The sequence below is a fragment of the Anomaloglossus baeobatrachus genome, chromosome 10 (assembly GCF_048569485.1).
Source record: "Anomaloglossus baeobatrachus isolate aAnoBae1 chromosome 10, aAnoBae1.hap1, whole genome shotgun sequence".
Classification (NCBI taxonomy): domain Eukaryota; kingdom Metazoa; phylum Chordata; class Amphibia; order Anura; family Aromobatidae; genus Anomaloglossus; species Anomaloglossus baeobatrachus.
This window is the reverse complement of record NC_134362.1, coordinates 188816874-188838523: the sequence shown is the minus strand read 5'-3', so window position 1 is coordinate 188838523 and position 21650 is coordinate 188816874. Positions and strand designations below refer to the sequence as shown.

General features: G+C 52.2%; 2 protein-coding genes across 2 annotated transcripts in view; one reads left to right on the top strand and one right to left on the bottom strand.

The window, feature by feature from the left end:
- The window catches only part of PSMD7 (proteasome 26S subunit, non-ATPase 7), a 627368-nt gene that overhangs the window by 542735 nt on the left and 62983 nt on the right, over positions 1-21650 (top strand). The window lies entirely within an intron of this gene.
- UTP4 (UTP4 small subunit processome component) overlaps positions 14878-21650 on the bottom strand; it is a 480982-nt gene continuing 474209 nt past the window's right edge. The window contains exon 17 of the mRNA XM_075326019.1: positions 14878-15191. Within this exon, the coding sequence (XP_075182134.1) occupies positions 15075-15191 (117 nt within the window). The 3' untranslated portion in view covers positions 14878-15074. The remainder of the gene's footprint in view (positions 15192-21650) is intronic.

Here is a 21650-nt window from a genome sequence, read left to right as displayed (position 1 = left end):
GGCGGGAGCCGTCATATTTTTCCTTTATTTTTTTATTTGGTTAAATACCTGTATAAGGGGGTCTATGTAGTGGTAGTGGCAGCAGTGTGAGAAGAGCCCATTTATAACTTCCTCAAGTACAAGAACATTACTGTCTATTACGTGAAGATGCCCTTTAAGAAAACATCCCTTGGAGCCTAATGCTCCCATAGCGGAGTGTATATAACTCCCACCCCGTCTTCCTAGAAGGCTCAGCCTACAAGAGCTCATTTCCCAGATATCACAAATAGGTGAATGTCTCACGTGTCTCAGCTGTTATCTGGGAAGGCCGGCATGGACATCAGGCCAGGCGTTCCTTCCTTCCTTCCTGAGGATGCACTCGCTGACATCTGTAAATTTAACTCACAAGTGTCCTGCGACGTGCACCGATCACTACAGATCTGCAAAGGAAACCAAAGCCGTGTCCGCACAATTTAGTTTGTGCATTTGTGGGTGAATCACATCGCCCACAGGCCATCCCTAGGCCAGTAACTCATATATCAAAGGCTGTTCTTCCGATATCCCTTGATGACTTTTGTGGATCCTATATGGTTTTTAAAGGGGGGTTGACCCACTATTTGATGCTCAAACCCCCCACAATCAATAATGGCCGCTGTTTAACCACAGTCCTGAAATTAATGAGATATCCATGTAACATACGGATCATCAAACTCTACATATTAATGCATAGCTGCAGTTATTTGGGACCCCCTTAAAAAAAATCCCAATTGTGCATTTACAATGGGGTCATTTTTTAGGATTTTGTAAGAGTACAAGGAACATATATGCATCGGCATGGTTGCTTAGTGGTTAGTATGCTTCCAATGTGGCTCAGTGGTTAGCACTGCACGGTGGCTCAGTGGTTACCACTGCACGGTGGCTCAGTGGTTACCACTGCACGGTGGCTCAGTGGTTAGCACTGCACGGTGGCTCAGTGGTTAGCACTGTAGTCTTGCAGCACTGGGATCCTGGGTTTAAATCCCACCAAGGGCAACATCTGCAAGAAGTTTGTATGTTCTCCCAGTTTGCGGGACTTTCCTTCGGTTTCCACCCACACTCCAAAGACCTAATGATAGGGAATTTAGATTGTGAGCCCCAATGGGGACAGTGTTGCTGATGTATGCAAAGCGCTGTGGAATAAATGAAGGGAATTTTGTTTACTTACCGTAAATTCCTTTTCTTCTAGCTCCAATTGGGAGACCCAGACAATTGGGTGTATAGGCTATGCCTCCGGAGGCCGCACAAAGTATTACACTCAAAAGTGTTAAGCCCCTCCCCTTCTGCCTATACACCCCCCGTGCTCCCACGGGCTCCTCAGTTTTGGTGCAAAAGCAAGAAGGAGGAAAAAGAATTCTAAACTGGTTTAAAGTAACTTCAATCCGAAGGAATATCGGAGAACTGAAACCATTCAACATGAACAACATGTGTACACAAAAAAACAGGGGCTGGCGCTGGGTCTCCCAATTGGAGCTAGAAGAAAAGGAATTTACGGTAAGTAAACAAAATTCCCTTCTTCTTTGTCGCTCCATTGTGAGACCCAGACAATTGGGACGTCCAAAAGCAGTCCCTGGGTGGGTAAAATAATACCTCGTAAGAGAGCCGTAAAACGGCCTCTTCCTACAGGTGGGCAACCGCCGCCTGAAGGACTCGTCTACCTAGGCTGGCATCCGCCGAAGCATAGGTATGCACCTGATAGTGTTTCGTGAAAGTGTGCAGGCTCGACCAGGTAGCCGCCTGACACACCTGCTGAGCCGTAGCCTGGTGCCTCAAAGCCCAGGACGCGCCCACGGCTCTGGTAGAATGGGCCTTCAGCCCTGAGGGAACCAGAAGCCCAGCCGAACGGTAGGCTTCGAGAATTGGCTCCTTGATCCACCGAGCCAAGGTTGATTTGGAAGCCTGTGACCCTTTACGCTGGCCAGCGACAAGGACAAAGAGTGCGTCCGAGCAGCGCAGGGGCGCCGTACGAGAAATGTAGAATCTGAGTGCTCTCACCAGATCTAACAAGTGCAAATCCTTTTCACATTGGTGAACTGGATGAGGACAAAAAGAAGGTAAGGAGATATCCTGATTGAGATGAAAGGGGGATACCACCTTAGGGAGAAATTCCGGAACCGGACGCAGAACCACCTTGTCCTGGTGAAACACCAGGAAAGGGGCTTTGCATGACAGCGCTGCTAGCTCAGACACTCTCCGAAGTGAAGTGACTGCTACTAGAAAAACCACTTTCTGCGAAAGGCGTGAGAGAGAAATATCTCTCATTGGCTCGAATGGTGGTTTCTGAAGAACCGTCAGCACCCTGTTTAGATCCCAGGGTTCTAACGGCCGCTTGTAAGGAGGAACGATGTGACAAACCCCCTGCAGGAACGTGCGTACCTGTGGAAGTCTGGCTAGGCGCTTCTGGAAAAACACAGAGAGCGCTGAGACTTGTCCCTTAAGGGAGCCGAGCGACAAACCCTTTTCCAGTCCAGATTGAAGGAAGGACAGAAAAGTGGGCAAGGCAAAAGGCCAGGGAGAAAAACCCTGAGCAGAGCACCACGACAGGAAAATTTTCAACGTCCTGTGGTAGATCTTGGCAGACGTTGGTTTCCTAGCCGGTCTCATAGTGGCAACGACGTCTTGAGATAACCCTGAAGACGCTAGGATCCAGGACCCAATGGCCACACAGTCAGGTTGAGGGCCGCAGAATTCAGATGGAAAAACGGCCCTTGAGATAGCAAGTCTGGTCGGTCTGGTAGTGCCCACGGTTGGCCGACCGTGAGATGCCACAGATCCGGGTACCACGACCGCCTCGGCCAGTCTGGAGCGACGAGGATGACGCGGCGGCAGTCGGCCCTGATCTTGCGTAACACTCTGGGCAACAGTGCCAGCGGAGGAAACACATAAGGGAGCTGAAACTGCGACCAATCCTGAACTAAGGCGTCTGCCGCCAGAGCTCTGGGATCTTGAGACCGTGCCATGAACGTCGGTACCTTGTTGTTGTGCCGGGACGCCATGAGGTCGACGTCCGGCACCCCCCAGCGGCAACAGATCTCCTGAAACACGTCCGGGTGAAGGGACCATTCCCCTGCGTCCATGCCCTGGCGACTGAGATAATCTGCTTCCCAGTTTTCCACGCCTGGAATGTGAACTGCAGAGATGGTGGAGGCCGTGGCTTCCACCCACATCAAAATCCGCCGGACTTCCTGGAAGGCTTGCCGACTGCGTGTGCCGCCTTGGTGGTTGATGTATGCCACCGCTGTGGAATTGTCCGACTGAATTCTGATCTGCTTGCCTTCCAGCCACTGCTGGAACGCTTTCAGGGCAAGATACACTGCCCGTATTTCCAGAACATTGATCTGAAGCGAGGACTCTTGCTGGGTCCACGTACCCTGAGCCCTGTGGTGGAGAAAAACCGCTCCCCACCCTGACAGACTCGCGTCCGTCGTGACCACCTCCCAGGATGGGGTAGGAAGGATTTCCCCTTCGATAATGAAGTGGGAAGAAGCCACCACCGAAGGGAAGCTTTTGTCGCCTGAGAGAGGGAGACATTCCTGTCGAGGGACGTCGGCTTCCTGTCCCATTTGCGTAGGATGTCCCATTGAAGAGGACGCAGGTGAAACTGCGCGAAAGGAACTGCCTCCATTGCTGCCACCATCTTCCCCAGGAAGTGCCTGAGGCGCCTCAAGGGGTGTGACTGGCCTTGAAGGAGAGATTGTACCCCTGTCTGTAGTGACCGCTGCTTGATCAGCGGAAGCTTCACTATCGCTGAGAGGGTATGAAACTCCATGCCAAGGTATGTGAGCGATTGGGCCGGTGTCAGATTTGACTTTGGAAAATTGATGATCCACCCGAAACTCTGGAGAGTCTCCAGGGTAGCGTCGAGGCTGTGTTGGCATGCCTCTAAAGAGGGTGCCTTGATCAACAGATCGTCCAAGTAAGGGATCACCGAGTGACCCTGAGAGTGGAGGACCGCTACTACAGTAGCCATAACCTTGGTGAAAACCCGTGGGGCTGTTGCCAGGCCGAACGGCAGTGCCACGAACTGCAGGTGTTCGTTTTCTATGGCGAAGCGCAAGAAGCGCTGGTGCTCTGGAGCAATCGGTACGTGGAGATAAGCATCTTTGATATCGATCGATGCAAGGAAATCTCCTTGGGACATTGAGGCGATGACGGAGCGGAGGGATTCCATCCGGAACCGCCTGGTCGTTACGTGTTTGTTGAGAAGTTTCAGGTCCAGGACAGGACGGAAAGACCCGTCCTTCTTTGGGACCACAAACAAGTTGGAGTAAAAACCGTGGCCCTGTTGCTGAAGAGGAACAGGGACCACCACTCCTTCTGCCTTCAGAGTGCCCATCGCCTGCAGAAGAGCCTCGGCTCGCTCGGGAGGCGGGGATGACCTGAAGAATCGAGTCGGGGGACGAGAGGTGAACTCTATCTTGTAACCGTGAGACAGAATGTCTCTCACCCAACGGTCTTTTACCCGTGGCAGCCAGGCGTCGCAAAAGCGGGAGAGCCTGCCACCGACCGAAGATGCGGAGTGAGGAGGCCGAAAGTCATGAGGAAGCCGCTTTGGTAGCGGCACCTCCGGTGGTCTGTTTAGGACGTGACTTAGACCGCCATGCATTAGAGTTCCTTTGATCTTTGTGAGGCCTTTTGGACGAGGAGAATTGGGACCTGCCCGCGCCCCGAAAGGACCGAAACCTCGACTGCCCCTTCCTCTGTTGGGGTATGTTCGGTTTGGGCTGGGGTAAGGATGTATCCTTTCCCTTGGATTGTTTGATGATTTCATCCAAACGCTCGCCAAACAATCGGTCGCCAGAAATTGGCAAACTGGTTAAGCGCTTTTTGGAAACAGAATCTGCCTTCCATTCCCGTAGCCACAAGGCCCTGCGGAGTACCACCGAATTGGCGGCTGCAACCGCCGTACGGCTCGCAGAGTCCAGGACAGCATTAATAGCGTAAGACGCAAATGCCGACGTCTGAGTGGTTATGGACGCCACCTGTGGCGCGGACGTGCGTGTGGCTGCGTCAATTTGCGCTTGACCTGCTGAGATAGCTTGTAGCGCCCATACGGCTGCGAACGCTGGGGCAAAAGAAGCGCCGATAGCTTCATAGATGGATTTCAACCAGAGTTCCATCTGCCTGTCAGTGGCATCTTTGAGTGAAGCCCCATCTTCCACTGCAAGTATGGATCTAGCTGCCAGTCTGGAGATTGGAGGATCCACTTTGGGACACTGAGCCCAACTTTTGACCACGTCAGGGGGAAAGAAGGGAATTTTGTTACTTACCGTAAATTCCTTTTCTTCTAGCTCTTATTGGGAGACCCAGACGATTGGGGTATAGCTACTGCCCTCCGGAGGCCACACAAAGCACTACACTAAAAAGTGCAAGGCCCCTCCCCTTCTGGCTATACCCCCCCCGTGGTGTCACGGGTTCTCCAGTTTTAGTGCCAAAGCAAGAAGGAGGAAAGCCAATAACTGGTTTAAACAAATTAACTCCGAGTAACATCGGAGAACTGAAAAACCGTTCAACATGAACAACATGTGTACCCGCAAACAACAAAAAAATCCCGAAGGACAACAGGGCGGGTGCTGGGTCTCCCAATAAGAGCTAGAAGAAAAGGAATTTACGGTAAGTAACAAAATTCCCTTCTTCTTCAGCGCTCTATTGGGAGACCCAGACGATTGGGACGTCCAAAAGCTGTCCCTGGGTGGGTAAATAAATACCTCATGTTAGAGCTGCAAGACAGCCCTCCCCTACGGGGAAATCACTGCCGCCTGCAGGACTCTTCTACCTAAGCTGGCATCCGCCGAAGCATAGGTATGCACCTGAGAATGTTTGGTGAAAATGTGCAGACTCAACCAGGTAGCTGCCTGGCACACCTGTTGAGCCGAAGCCTGGTGTCGTAGTGCCCAGGACGCACCCACGGCTCTGGTTGAATGGGCTTTCAGCCCTGAAAGAACCGGAAGCCCTGCAGAACGGTAGGCTTCCAGAATTGGTTCTGTGATCCATCGAGCCAGGGTGGCTTTAGAAGCCTGCAACCTCTTGCGCGTACCAGCGACAAGGACAAAAAAAGTGCATCGGAACGGCGTATGGGCGCCGTGCGGGAAATGTAGATTCTGAGTGCTCTCACCAGATCTAGCAAACGTAAATCATTCTCATACCGGTGAACCGGATGAGTGCAAAAGGACGGTAAGGAGATATCCTGATTAAGATGAAACGAGGATACGACCTTAGGGCGAAACTCCGGAATGGGGCGCAGCACTACCTTGTCCTGGTGAAACACCAGGAAGGGAGCCTTGGATGACAGAGCTGCCAGCTCAGACACTCGCCGAAGCGATGTGATCGCAACGAGAAACGCCACCTTCTGTGACAGGCGAGAAAAAGAAACTTCCTTCAGAGGCTCGAAAGACGGCTTCTGGAGAGCAACTAGAACCCTGTTCAGATCCCATGGATCTAACGGCCGCTTGTACGGGGGTACGATATGACAAACCCCCTGCGGGAACGTGCACACCTTAGAAAGACGTGCTAGACGCTTCTGAAAAAACACGGATAGTGCTGAGACTTGCCCTTTGAGGGAGTCGAGCGACAAGCCCTTTTCTAACTCCTATTGTAGGAAGGAAAGAAAAGTAGGCAATGCAAATGGCCAGGGAGACACTCCCTGAGTAGAGCACCAGATTAAGAAAATCTTCCACGTTCTGTGGTAGATCTTAGCAGACGTGGGCTTCCTAGCCTGTCTCATGGTGGCAACGACCCCTTGGGATAATCCTGAAGACGCTAGGATCCAGGACACAAAGGCCACCCAGTCAGGTTCAGGGCCGCAGAATTCCGATGGAGAAAACGGCCCTTGGGACAGTAAGTCTGGTCGGTCTGGTAGTGACCACGGTCGGCCGACCGTGAGATGCCACAGATCCGGGTACCACGATCTCCTCGGCCAGTCTGGTGCGACGAGTATGACGCGGCTGCAATCGGATCTGATTTTTGCGCAGTACTCTGGGCAAGAGTGCCAGAGGTGGAAACACATATGTGAGCCGGAACTGCGACCAATCTTGCACTAAGGCGTCTGCCGCCAGAGCTCTGTGATCGCGCGATCGTGCCATAAATGCCGGGACCTTGTTGGTGTGCCGAGACGCCATTAGGTCGACGTCCGGCACCCCCCAGCGGCAACAGATTTCCTGAAACACGTCCGAGTGAAGGGACCATTCCCCCGCGTCCATACCCTGGCGACTGAGGAAGTCTGCTTCCCAGTTTTCTACGCCCGGGATGTGAACTGCGGATATGGTGGATGCTGTGTCCTCCACCCACATGAGGATTCGCCGGACTTCCTGGAAGGCTTGCTGACTGCGCGTCCCTTCTTGGTGGTTGATGTATGCCACCGCTGTGGAGATGTCCGACTGGATTCGGATCTGCTCTCTTTCTAGCCACTTCTGGAAGGCTAATAGGGTAAGATACCCTGCCCCGATTTCCAGAACATCGCTGAAGGGTGGACTCCTGCTGAGTCCACGTCCCCTGAGCCATGTGGCGGAGACAAACTGCTCCCCACCCTGACAGACTCGTATCTGTCGTGACCACTGCCCAGGATGGGGGCTATGACAATGAGGTGGGAATAAGCCACTATAGCAGAGAGTCCTCGGCCGTCTGGGAAAGGGAGACTTCCCTGTCCAGGGAGGTTGACTGCCCGTCCCATTGGCGGAGAATGTCCCATTGCCGTTGGCGCAGATGAAACTGCGCAAAGAGAACTGCCTCGATGGCTGCCACCATCTTCCTTAGGAAGTGCATGAGGCGCCTTAAGGGGTGCGACTGGCCTTGAAGGAGAGACTGCACCTCTGTCTGCAGTGAACGCTGCTTGTTCAGCGGAAGCTTCACTATTGCTGATAGAGTATGAAACTCCATGCCGAGATACGTTAGTGATTGAGTCGGAGACAGATTTGACCTTGCCAAATTGATGATCCACCCGAAAGTCTGGAGAGTCTCCAGCGTAACATTCAGGCTGCGTTGGCATGCCTCGAGGGAGGGTGCTTTGACGAGTAGATCGTCCAAGTACGGGATCACCGGGTGTCCCTGAAAGTGCAAGACTGCTACCACTGCTGCCATGACCTTGGTGAACACCCGTGGGGCTGTCGCCAGACTGAATGGCAGAGCTACGAACTGAAGATGTTCGTCTCCTATCACAAAACGTAGAAAACGTAGGTGCTCCGTAGCAATTGGCACGTGGAGATAGGCATCTTTGATGTCTGTTGAGGCAAGGAAGTCTCCTCGAGACATTGAGGTAATGACGGATCGGAGGGATCCCATCCGGAACCGCCTGGCGTTCGCATGCTCGTTGAGCCGTGTCAGGACCAGAACGGGACGGAAGGAACCGTCCTTTTTTGGAGCCACAAAGAGATTGGAGTACAAACCCTCACCCTCGTTCCTGAGGGGGGACAGGGATCACCACTCCTTCTGCTCTTAGAGCATCCACCGCCTGCAGCAGGGAAATGGAGTCGGATGACGAGAACAGAACACTGTCCTGTGCACGTGAGCACAATGTCCGTCACCCACCGGTCTGTGACCTGTGGCAGCTAAATGTCGCCAAAGGCGGGGGAGTCTGCCATCAACCGCGGATGCGGAGAGAGAGAGAGAGCTGAGAGTCCTGAGGAGACCGCCTTGGTAGCGGTTCCTCCGACTGCCTTCCTTGGGCGTGATTGAGCCCGGCCGGAATCTGAGCCCGTCTGAGGTTTTGTAGCCCTTTTGCACGAGGACAATTGGGACCTACCGGAGCTTGGGAAGGACCGAAACCTCGACTGTACTTTTAGGACAGTATTAACAGGGTAAGTCGCAGTGCCGACATTGCGGGTTACGGACGCCTCTGCGGTACAGATGTCCCTGTGCTCAAGGCCAGCTGCGCAAGAACAGCTGAAAAGGTTAGGTTGCCTATACGGCTGTGGATGCCGGAGCAACCGACACGCCGATAGCTTCCTAGACAGATTTCAACCAGAGTCCATCTGTCTGTGACTGGCATCTTTAAGTGAAGCCCCATCCCCAGTGCAACTATGGCTCTAGATGCAAGCCTGGAGATTGGAGAATCCACCTTTGGACCCTGGGTCCAGCGCTGACCACGACAGGGGAAAAGGGATAACGTGTATCCTAAAAAAGTTTGGAGAAGACGCTTATCTGGGAAGCGTGGTGTTCCTGGACTGCTTCTCTGAAGTCAGCGTGGCCAGAAAAATACTCAATATCTGTGTGAGATACTGAAAAGGGACTTCTCCTGTTCGTCTCCTATCTCCACTGGGGGAGCTGAGGGAGAAAGATCCAACCTTCCATTGATGGACGGTATAGGATCATTCCGTATGGCGTTACCACCCGGTGTATCCGGATCGATAGCGATGTCAGTATCAAAGCCCTGAAGAGCTGCCTTTTGGTCAAGTAGATTGCCCATGGCCTGTCTGGACTGCAAGTCTCTATATTATGACTACTCCGTCCCTGTCCATGGACAGGGTTGACAGGTGGTTTCTTTGGCCACAACTAGTAGAGACCCCGGCAGACGAAGTGCTAGAGACCCCGGCAGACGACGTGCTACAGGGGAGGATGCACACAATGGGACGGTGTCATGAACAGCATCCCATGTAGTAAAAACAGCACTGAAAATCTGTGTTGCTTTTTTGCCGCTGCCGACTAGCTATCTAGAAGTATATAGCCAAGATTGGTGACCGTACAGTGCAATGTATAGCATACAGGCATAAAGTACAAATGACCACTGCAGCACAAGCAATACAAGCAGCATAGAAGCCTGTGCCCTGGCACCCCTGCTCTTCTGCTGCTGTATACTAGTCATCTAGGGGAATATAGCCAAGAGTGACCCTACAGTGCAATGTATAGCATACAAGCACAAGTACGAATGAACACTGCAGCACATGCAATACAAGCAGCATAGAAGCCTGTGCCCTGGCACCCCAGCTCTTCTGCTGCTGTAGACTAGTCATCTAGGGGAATATGGCCCAGAAGAGTGACCATACAGTGCAATGTATAGCATACAAGCACACGTACAAATGCACACTGCAGCCCATGCAATACAAGCAGCATAGAAAAAAACCTGTGCCCCAGCACCCTTGGTTTTCTGCTGCTGTAGTCTAGCCATTCCAGGAGAATATAGCTAAGACTAGCGACTGTACAGTGCAATGTATAGCACATAAGCATAAACACAAATGAACACCTCAGTCGTGCAATACAAGCAGCCTAGAAAGCCTGTGCCTTAGCACACCTGCTTTCCTGCTGCTGATGTGTCGCTCCCCAAGCGGGCATATAGCGACCTATGCAGTTAAAAACAACACATGTACACACTGCAGTTATATGTGGTCAGCACTATGTGTGCCGCTTACCGCCCGCCTATAAGCGGGTGTATGATCGCCACCGTCCTGCCTGGTTGCTGAAAGTCCGAGTTCGGACTGCAGTAATGGCTGCCGGCTTCTTCCCCAGCTCATGTGAGGAGGGGCGGGCCGTGGGCGTGCCCCCAAGGCAGAGCGGGAATCCGGCGTCCGACAGTGTGCAGTGAGAGGGCTGGAGCATGTAAATAAGGCTCCAGCCCTCGTCGCTGCTGATTGCTCAGCGCCTGTCCCCTTCCCTGAGTGACAGGGAGGGGGCGGGAACGAAGCGGCACTAGGCCGCAGAAGCCGGGGACTGGATTTATAAGCGCCGCCGCCGTAAAAGCGCGGTCGGCGCCCAGTCCCCCGGCGAACTACAAGTCCCAGCCGCGCCGCCGCTCCCGGAGCGTCCGGCGCGGTAGTTCCCAAAACACAAAGTCACTCAGCAAAGCTGCAGTGACTGTAACCCATTACTGTCCCCGGCGCACTAGCACACCCAGCAAGTCTGGAGTGTGCTGTGCCTGTGTGTACGGGGACACAGAGTACCTGTAATGGTGCAGGGCCATGTCCCTGAACGGTACTCCAGCTCCGTATCCAGCAGGTTCAAATGGGTCTGTGGATGGAGCCCGGCGTCAGAGCTTTGAGGCCGGCAGGATCCCACTTCCACAGAGCCCCTCAGGGGGATGTGGAAGGAAAGCAGCATGTGGGCTCCAGCCTCCGTACCAGCAATAGGTACCTCAACCTTACAACACCATCAACGGGTGAGAAGGGAGCATGCTGGGGGCCCTATATGGGCCCTCTTTTCTTCCATCCGAAATAGTCAGCAGCTACTGCTGACTAAAATCTGTGGAGCTATGCATGGATGTCTGACCTCCTTCGCACAAAGCTTGAAAACTGGAGAACCCGTGACACCACGGGGGGGTATAGCCAGAAGGGGAGGGGCCTTGCACTTTTTAGTGTAGTGCTTTGTGTGGCCTCCGGAGGGCAGTAGCTATACCCCAATCGTCTGGGTCTCCCAATAGAGCGCTGAAGAAAGGATAACGTGTATCCTTAAGGCGCTTAGAAAAACGCTTATCTGGACAAGCATGGTGATTCTGGACTGCCTCTCTGAAATCAGAGTGGTCCAGAAACATACTCGGTGTACGCTTGGGAAACCTGAAACGGAATTTCTCCTGCTGAGAAGCTGACTCCTCCGCCGGAGGAGCTGAGGGAGAAATATCCAACATACGATTGATGGACGCAATAAGGTCGTTCACTATGGCGTCCCCGTCCGGAGTATCAAGATTGAGAGCGGCCTCAGGATCAGAATCCTGATCAGCTGTCTCCGCATCATCAACCAGAGATTCCCCCCTCTGAGACCCTGCACAATATGATGATGTCGAGGGAAAATCTAAGCGAGCTCGCTTAGTCGGTCTGGGGCTGGGGTCTGTGTCAGAACCCTCAGCCTGGGATCCATGAGATACCCCGGGGGGACATTGTTGGTCCAACTGAGGGGGGCCAGGGAACAAAGATTCAACAGAGTCCCTGTGCTGAGATACCGGCCTGGACTGCAAGGCTTCTAGTATCTTAGCCATAGTCTCAGAGAGTTTTGCAAACTCCGTCCCCGTCACCTGAACAGTGTTAGCAGGTGGCTCCCCCTGGGCCCCTCTTAGCAGAGGCTCCGGCTGAGTAAGTGCCACAGGGGCCGAACAGTGCACACAATGAGGGTCAGTGGAACCTGCCGGTAGCGGGGTCGTACATGCGGCGCAGGCAACATAATAAGCCTGTGTTTTGGCACCCCTGCCTTTCGTGGGCGCCATGCTATTATCTTCCCTGAGTAACACAATAGGGTATATAGCCAGAAATCAACTGTGCACCATACAGTGTAAAACATATATACCATAAACATATAATGTTACACTACTGCACAATGGGGCTAGCACCACAGGTGCTGCTTACCACCCGCCTAAAGCGGTTGTGAGGCCACCAGAGTCCCTGCCTGAGTCTCCCAGACTTTGTCCCCCTCTGCAGCGTCCGAGGAGCTGACAGGAATGGCTGCCGGCGTCCTGAGGAGAGGAGGGAGCCGTGGGCGTGACCCAGAAAGAGCGGGAACTGGTGCCCGCACTGTGCACAGTGAGAGGGGTGGAGTATGCAAAGCATGCTCCAGCCCTCAGTGCTGCTCGTTCTGTGCAGCGTCCCGCCCTTCCCCTGCCTGTCAGGGCTGTGGGCGGGAGGAAAGGAAACTAGGCCGCAAAAAGCCGGGGACTCTAGTAATAAACGCGGCCGCCGTAAAAGCGCGGCCAGCGTGAAAGTCCCCGGCGCACTACAAGTCCCAGCCGCGCCGCAGTGTTTCCATGGCCGCGGCGGTCAGTGCGGCAGTCCCTATACATAAACACACTCAGCAACGCTGAGTGTGTAATGGCACATATTAACCCGGTCAGCGCCGTGGTCCCCGGTGCACTAGCACACCCAGCAAAGCTGGAGTGTTGCTGTGCGCTGTCCCCACAGGGATACAGAGTACCTCCAAGTAGCAGGGCCATGTCCCTGAACGATACCCGGCTCCTATCCAGCAGGCTCCACAGGAGTTGTGGATGAAGCACAGTCTCAGTGCCTGGAGACCGATAGGATCCCACTTCACCCAGAGCCCTGAGGGGGATGGGGAAGGAAAACAGCATGTGGGCTCCAGCCTCCGTACCCGCAATGGATACCTCAACCTTACACCACCGACAAGAGTGGGGTGAGAAGGGAGCATGCTGGGGGCTCTATATGGGCCCACTTTTCTTCCATCCGACATGGTCAGCAGCTGCTGCTGACCAATCTGTGGAGCTGTGCGTGCGTGTCTGACCACCTTCGCACAAAGCAAAAAACTGAGGAGCCCGTGGGAGCACGGGGGGTGTATAGGCAGAAGGGGAGGGGCTTAACACTTTTGAGTGTAATACTTTGTGCGGCCTCCGGAGGCATAGCCTATACACCCAATTGTCTGGGTCTCCCAATGGAGCGACAAAGAAATTATATATTATCTTCCTTCGAACCAAGAAGCAACAGCGCCATTGTTTTCTCAGGTTTAGGGCTCATTCACAAATCCAATTTTTGCATAGGAGGGTGATCTGTGGTTTTCCCGGACAGCACTTGCACCCTTCTATGGGGCCACTCACATTTACGTGATTTTTCGAGAACCCAGAGCCCCATAGAAAATCGTGGAGACACATCCGATTTTATCCAATGCTCGGAGCAAATTTGACAGTACAAGTATATGCGTCTGCGAAAAAAAAAATACCCCGATTCCAGCGATGTGCCCCTTACTGAGCTGTGTGCTGTCATTTTGATAAAATCAATGTTTTCTCTGCTGCAGATCTCACGAATATGCTGGACTCCCTGCAGAACACCAAGCAGTCCTGTAATGATAATCTACTGCTGATTAAACCGTGATTTTATAAAAACTGCAGCAGCAGCCCAGTAAGTGACACATCACCCTGATTCGAGCAATGTGCCCCTTACTGAGCTGTGTGCTGTCATTTTGATAACCAATGTTTTCTCTGCTGCAGATCTAATAAATATGATGGACAACTTGCAGCATGCTAAGTAGTCCTGTAATGATAATCTACTGCTGATTAAACTGTAATTTTACAAAAACTGCAGCAGCAGCCCAGTAAGTGACACATCACCCTGATTCCAGCAATGTGCCCCTTACTGAGCTGTGTGCTGTCATTTTGATAATCAATGTTTTCTCTGCTGCAGATCTCATGAATATGCTGGACTACCTGCAGAACACCAAGTAGTCCTGTAATGATAACCTACTGCTGATTAAACCGTGATTTTATAAAAAACTGCAGCAGCAGCTCAGTAAGTGACACATCGCTGGAATCAGGGTCTCTGTCTCTATATTATGTTGCTCTCAGATTAGGTGGCAAAAACCTGGTGACGGATTCCCTTTAAGTAAGCTAAGGTGGACAAATAGACAAAATTCAATGGCCATCATCTATTCAATCCCTTATGGGTTGTTCTCTATCCCGGGGGTCACCTTTGATTATTTTCCCATAAATAGCGCCCAATGTCGGTTCCTCTCCTGGACATTTGCTCCTACGAATCACCATGTAAGAAGCCATTATTCCGGTCTGTGAAGGGAAACGGCAGCCGGCAGTCTTAATGAAGAACCCAGCGTGAAATGACTGCTGTAAATAAATAATGAGGGAGTTTTACGAACAATTAGTGGTTGCTAAGTGCGCTGACCCCGGCGAGCCGACTGACCGTATGGACGTGATCGAGGTCCCGTTCATTGGCTGCCCCAACGTCACCTCGTCACCAAATCAAAAAATATTAGGCGAGACCCCACGCGTTTCACCAATATCACGTTTGGGTATCATTTCCTCTGCATCGTTAACCCTGAAGCTCCCCTCCTCCCTTACACAGTTTTCACCCTCTTCATTGATTTATGTTCCCCCAAATATTTTAATGCTTGAACTGATAAAAAAAAATAATATATATAAAAAAAAATATCTATATAAAAAAATATATATATATATAAAAAAAAAAAAACAATCAAGAACCAAAGAAAGGGCACATGTAGATATTTAATAGGGGAAATAGACCTTCTAAAAAACCCTCTGGTGCAGTTTGTTATACACAGTCCAGTCCTGGTCTTCTGAGCGGAGCCATATGCCCGTCCATTAAACGCGAGTCCAATCTTCGGCCCTCGGAGCTCCTCATTTTGATAAAAGAATATATAATAAATCTGTATAGGAAAATGTGGACGCAGCTTTACGTTGCAAACTTCTTCTGTTTCATAGGTGGGGGCAGCCGAGTGATGATGTCGGTGAGGGGTCTCTCAACCAGCACCAACTCCCCATCGTCCAACAAGTCCATGAAGAGTAAAGGCTGCAGAGGGTCCGACAACCCCAAGGGTTAATAATTGAAACGGGAGAGATAGAAGAAAACAAAAAGATCAGTTAAAAGGAAAAAAAAAATACACACATACATATATACTGTGTATATATTTATTGTATTACTCAAAGTACTGGAACAGCATGTCCATCTTGAATTGTCCTCACACCTCTCCTCATGCTCCTCCTTTGACCAGCGACAATCTGGCTTCCGACCTCATCACTCTACTGAAACTGGCCTAACCAAAGTCACCAATGACCTACCAACCAACAAAGCCAAGCGACACTGCTCTGTCCTCCTCCTCCTGGACCTGTTCTCTGCCTTCTACACTACTCTGTCCTCCTCCTCCTGGACCTGTCCTCTGCCCTCTACACTACTCTATCCTCCTCCTCCTGGACCTGTCCTCTACACTACTCTATCCTCCTCCTCCTGGACCTGTCCTCTGCCCTCTACACTACTCTATCCTCCTCCTCCTGGACCTGTCCTCTACACTACTCTATCCTCCTCCTCCTGGACCTGTCCTCTACACTACTCTATCCTCCTCCTCCTGGACCTGTCCTCTGCCCTCTACACTACTCTATCCTCCTCCTCCTGGACCTGTCCTCTACACTACTCTATCCTCCTCCTCCTGGACCTGTCCTCTGCCCTCTACACTACTCTATCCTCCTCCTCCTGGACCTGTCCTCTGCCCTCTACACTACTCTATCCTCCTCCTCCTGGACCTGTCCTCTGCCTTTGACACAGTAGACCATTCCCTCCTACTACAGATTCTCTCCTCTCTGGGCATCACAGACTTGGCCCTATCTTGGATTTCTTCATACCTAACCGACCGAACTTTCAGCGTCTCCCATTCTCACACCACTTCCTCATCTCGCCGCCTATCTGTCGGTGTCCCCCAGGGCTCAATTCTTGGACCCCTGCTGTTCTCCATCTACACCTTCGGCCTGGGACAGCTCATAGAGTCCCATGGCTTCCAGTATCATCTCTATGCCGATGACACAGATCTACCTCTCTGAACCGGACATTACCTAACAACCAAAAATCCACAATGTGTCTGCTATTTCATCCTTCTTCGCTGCACGATTCCTAAAGCTTAACATGGACAAAGAAGGGAATTTTGTTACTTACCGTAAATTCCTTTTCTTCTAGCTCCTATTGGGAGACCCAGACGATTGGGTGTATAGCACTGCCTCCGGAGGCCACACAAAGCATTACACTAAAAAGTGTAAGGCCCCTCCCCTTCTGGCTATACACCCCCAGTGGGATCACTGGCTCACCAGTTTTAGTGCAAAAGCAAGAAGGAGGAAAGCCAAGAACTGGTTTAAACAAATTCACTCCGAAGTAACATCGGAGAACTGAAAACCATTCAACATGAACAACATGTGTACCCGAAAAACAACCAAAAATCCCGAAGGACAACAGGGCGGGTGCTGGGTCTCCCAATAGGAGCTAGAAGAAGAAGGGAATTTTGTTACTTACCGTAAATTCCTTTTCTTCTAGCAACTATTGGGAGACCCAGACGATTGGGTGTATAGTACTGCCTCCGGAGGCCACACAAAGCATTACACTAAAAAGTGTAAGGCCCCTCCCCTTCTGGCTATACACCCCCAGTGGGATCACTGGCTCACCAGTTTTAGTGCAAAAGCAAGAAGGAGGAAAGCCAATAACTGGTTTAAACAAATTCACTCTGAAGTAACATCGGAGAACTGAAAACCATTCAACATGAACAACATGTGTACCCGAAAAACAACCAAAAATCCCGAAGGACAACAGGGCGGGTGCTGGGTCTCCCAATAGGAGCTAGAAGAAAAGGAATTTACGGTAAGTAACAAAATTCCCTTCTTCTTCGGCGCTCCATTGGGAGACCCAGACGATTGGGACGTCCAAAAGCTGTCCCTGGGTGGGTAAAGAAATACCTCATGTTAGAGCTGCAAAGACAGCCCTCCCCTACGGGGAGGCAACTGCCGCCTGCAGGACTCTTCTACCTAGGCTGGCGTCCGCCGAAGCATAGGTATGCACCTGATAATGTTTGGTGCAAGTGTGCAGACTCGACCAGGTAGCTGCCTGGCACACCTGTTGAGCCGTAGCCTGGTGTCGTAATGCCCAGGACGCACCCACGGCTCTGGTAGAATGGGCCTTCAGCCCTGATGGAACCGGAAGCCCAGCAGAACGGTAGGCTTCAAGAATTGGTTCTTTGATCCATCGAGCCAGGGTGGCTTTGGAAGCCTGCGACCCTTTGCGCTTACCAGCGACAAGGACAAAGAGTGCATCCGAGCGGCGCAGGGGCGCCGTGCGGGAAATGTAGATTCTGAGTGCTCTCACCAGATCCAACAAATGTAAATCCTTTTCATACCGATGAACTGCATGCGGATAAAAGGAAGGCAAGGAGATATCCTGATTAAGATGAAAAGAGGATACCACCTTCGGGAGAAACTCCTGAATGGGGCGCAGCACTACCTTGTCCTGGTGGAACACTAGGAAAGGAGCTTTGGATGACCGCGCTGCTAGTTCGGACACTCTCCGAAGAGACGTGACCGCTACCAGAAAGGCCACATTCTGTGAAAGTCGAGAAAAGTGAAAACATCCCTCAGAGGCTCGAAGGGCGGCTCCTGGAGAGCAATTAATACCCTGTGCAGATCCCATGGGTCTGACGGCCTCTTGTACGGAGGGACAATGTGATAACCCCCCTGCAGGAACGTGCGTACCTGAGGAAGTCGTACTAGGCGCTTCTGAAAGAATACCGACAGCGCTGCGACTTGTCCTTTAAGGGAGCCGAGCGACAAACCTTTTCCCAATCCAGATGCAGGAAGGGAGGAAAAAGGAGACAATGCAAAAGGCCAGGGAGACACTCCCGAAGTAGAGCACCAAGATAAGAATAACTTCCACGTCTTGTGGTAGATCTTGGCAGACGTCGGCTTCCTAGCCCGTCTCATGGTGGCAATGACGTCATGAGATAATCCTGAAGACGCTAGGATCTCGGACTCGATGGCCACACAGTCAGGATCAGGGCCGTAGAATTCAGTGGAAAAAACGGCCCTTGGGACAGTAAGTCTGGCCGGTCTGAGAGTGCCCACGGTTGGCCGACCGTGAGATGCCACAGATCCGGGAACCACGACCTCCTCGGCCAGTCTGGGACGACGAGGATGGCGCGGCGGCAAGCGGAGCTGAGCTTGCGTAGCACTCTGGGCAACAGTGCCAGAGGTGGAAACACATAGGGTAGCTGGAACTGCGACCAATCCTGAACTAGGGCGCCTGCCGCCAGAGCTCTTTGCTCGTGAGACCGCGCCATGAAAATCGGGACCTTGTTGTTGTGCCGAGACGCCATTAGGTCGACGTCCGGCATCCCCCAGCGGCTACAGATTTCCTGACACCATTCTGGGTGCAGAGGCCATTCCCCTGCGTCCATGCCCAGGCGACTGAGGAAGTCTGCTTCCCAATTTTCTACGCCCGGGATGTGAACTGCGGATATGGTGGATGCTCTGTCCCCCCACCCACATCAGAATCCGCCGGATTGCCTGGTAGGCTTGGCGATGCGTGTTCCGCCTTGGTGGGCGATGTCTGCCACCGCTGTGGAATTGTCCGACTGAATTCGGATCTGTTTTCCTTCCAGCCACTGCTGGAAGGCTTGCAGGGCAAGATACACTGCCCAGATTTCCAGAACATTGATCTGAAGGATGGACTCCTCTGAAGAGAGTCCTTGACCGTCTGAGAAGGGAAACGTTCCTGTCTAGGGACGTCGACTCCCCAACCCATTGGCAAAGCATGTCCCATTGAAGTGGACGCAGATGAAACTGCGCGAAAGCGACTGCCTCTGCATGAGGCGTCTTAAGGGGTGTGACTGGCCTTGAAGGAGAGACTGCACCCCCGTCTGTAGTGAACGCTGCTTGTCCAGCGGAAGCTTCACTATCGCTGAGGGAGTGTGAAACTCCATGCCCAGATATGTCAGCGATTGGGTCGGTGCCCGATGTAACCTTGAAAAGTTGATGATCCACCCGAAACTCTGGAGAGTCTCCAGCGCCCCGTTCAGTCCCAGTAAGGATCACAGAGTGACCCTGAGAGTGCAGGACTGCTCCCACTGCTGCCCTGAACTTGGTGAAAACCCGTAGGGCTGTCGCCAGACCGAAGGGCAGGGCTACGCACTGAAGATGCTCGTCTTCAATAACGAAGCGTAGCAAACGCTGGTGCTCTGGAGCAATCGGCACGTGGAGATAAGCATCCTGATGTCTATTGATGCTAGGAAATCTCCTTGAGACATTGAGGCAATGACGGAGCGGAGGGTTACATCCGGAACCGCCTGGCCTTCACGTGCTTGGTGAGCAGTTTTAGGTCCAGAACGGAACGGAAAGAGCCACCCTTTTTTGGCACCCCAATCAGATTGGAGGAAAAAACCGTGTCTTGTTCCTGAAGAGGAACAGGGATTACCACTCCTTCTGCCTGCAGAAGAGCATCGGCTCGGTGGGGGGGGGGGGAGTTCTGAAGAATCGAGCCGGAGGACGAGAACAGAGCTCTATCCTGTACACGTGAGACACAATGTCTCTCACCCACCGGTCTGTGACCTGCGGCAGCTAAATGTCGCCAAGCGGGAGAGTCTGCCACCAACCGCGGATGCGGAGAGAGAGAGCTGAAGTCATGAGGAGACCGCCTTGGTAGCGGTTCCTCCTGCAGCCTTCCTTGGGCGTGATTGAGCCCGGCCGGAATTTGAGCCCCTCTGAGCCTTTTGAGCCCTTTTGGACGAGGACAATCGGGACCTGCCCGAGCCTGGGAAGGACCGAAACCTCGACTGTCCCCCCAGGACAGCATTACTAGGGTAAGTCGCAATGCAGACATTGCGAGGTTAAGGACACCACCTGCGGCACAGATGTACATGTGCTCAAGACCAGCTGCGCAAGACCAGCTGAAATAGCTTAGAGTGCCCATACGGCTGCGAATGCCGGAGCAACCGACACGCCGATAGCTTCACAGACAGATTTCAACCAGAGGTCCATCTGTCTGTCAATGGCATCTTTAAGTGAAGTCCCATCTCCACTGCAACTATGGATCTAGCCGCAAGCCTGGAGATTGGGGGATCCACCTTTGGACCCTGGGTCCAGCGCTTTACCACGTCAGGGGGAAGGGATAACGTGTATCCTTAATACGTTTGGAGAAAACGCTTATCTGGTAAGCGTGGTGTTTCTGAACTGCTTCTCTGAAGTCAGCGTGGCCAGAAAAATACGCAATATACGCATGAGATACTGAAAAAGGATTTCTCCTGTTGTAAAGCTGACTCCTCCACTGGAGGAGCTGAGGGAGAAATATCCAACATTCCATTGATGGACGCTATAAGATCATTCACTATGGCGTCACCATCCGGTGTATCCGGATTGAGAGCGGTGTCAGGACCAAAGCCCTGATCAGCCACGTCTGCCTCATCATACAGAGAGTCCTCCTGCTGGGACCCTGACCAGTGATGAAGCCGAGTGCCGCACCCAGCGAGCTAGCTTAGGCTGTCTGGGACTGTCGTCCGTGTCAGAGCCTTCACCCTGGAATGCCTGGGACCCCCCCGGAGCACTGATTATGTTCCAAATGAGGGTGGCCAGGGAGCATTCATTAATCAAGATTGCCCATGGCCTGTCTGGACTGCAAAGTCTCTATCCCATGACAATCTATCAGCCGAAACTGCAACTCCGTCCCTGTCCCTGGACAGGGTTCACAGGTGGTTCCCTTGGCCACCTCTAGTAGAGACCCCGGCTGACCAAGTGCTACAGGGGAGCATTGCACACAATGGGGGTCAGTGGAACCTGCCGGTGGAACAGTATCACATGCAGGAAAAGCAGCATAGAAAGCCTGTGTTGCTTTTTTGCTGCTGTATTCTAGCCATCTATGCAATGTATAGCATACAAGCATAAACTCTTCAGCACATGCAATACAAGCAGCCTATAAAGCCTGTGCCTTGGCGCCCATGCTTTTTTGCTGCTGTTGTCCAGCCATCTAGGAGAATATAGCCAAGAGTAGCGACCGTACAGTGCAGTGTATAGCATACAAGCATAAGTACAAATGAACACTGCAGCACATGCAATACAAGCAGCCTATAAAGCCTGTGCCTTAGCACCTTTGCTTTTTTGCTGCTGTTGTCCAGCCCTCTAGGAGAATATAGCCAAGAGTAGCGACCGTACAGTGCAATGTATAGCATACAAGCATAAGTACAAATGAACACTTCAGCACATGCAATACAAGCAGCCTAGAAAAACTGTGCCTTAGCACCCTTGCTTTTTTGCTGCTGTTATCTCGCCATCTAGGAGGGCATATAGCCAAAGATAGCGACCGTACAGTGCAGTGTATAGCATACAAGCATAAAATACAAATGGACACTTCGGTATTTAGTGGGGTCAGCACTTCAGGTGCTGCTTACCGCCCGCCTATAACGCGGGTGTGTGGTCGCCAGAGCCCTGTGAGTGGTTGCCCAGAGCATGTCTC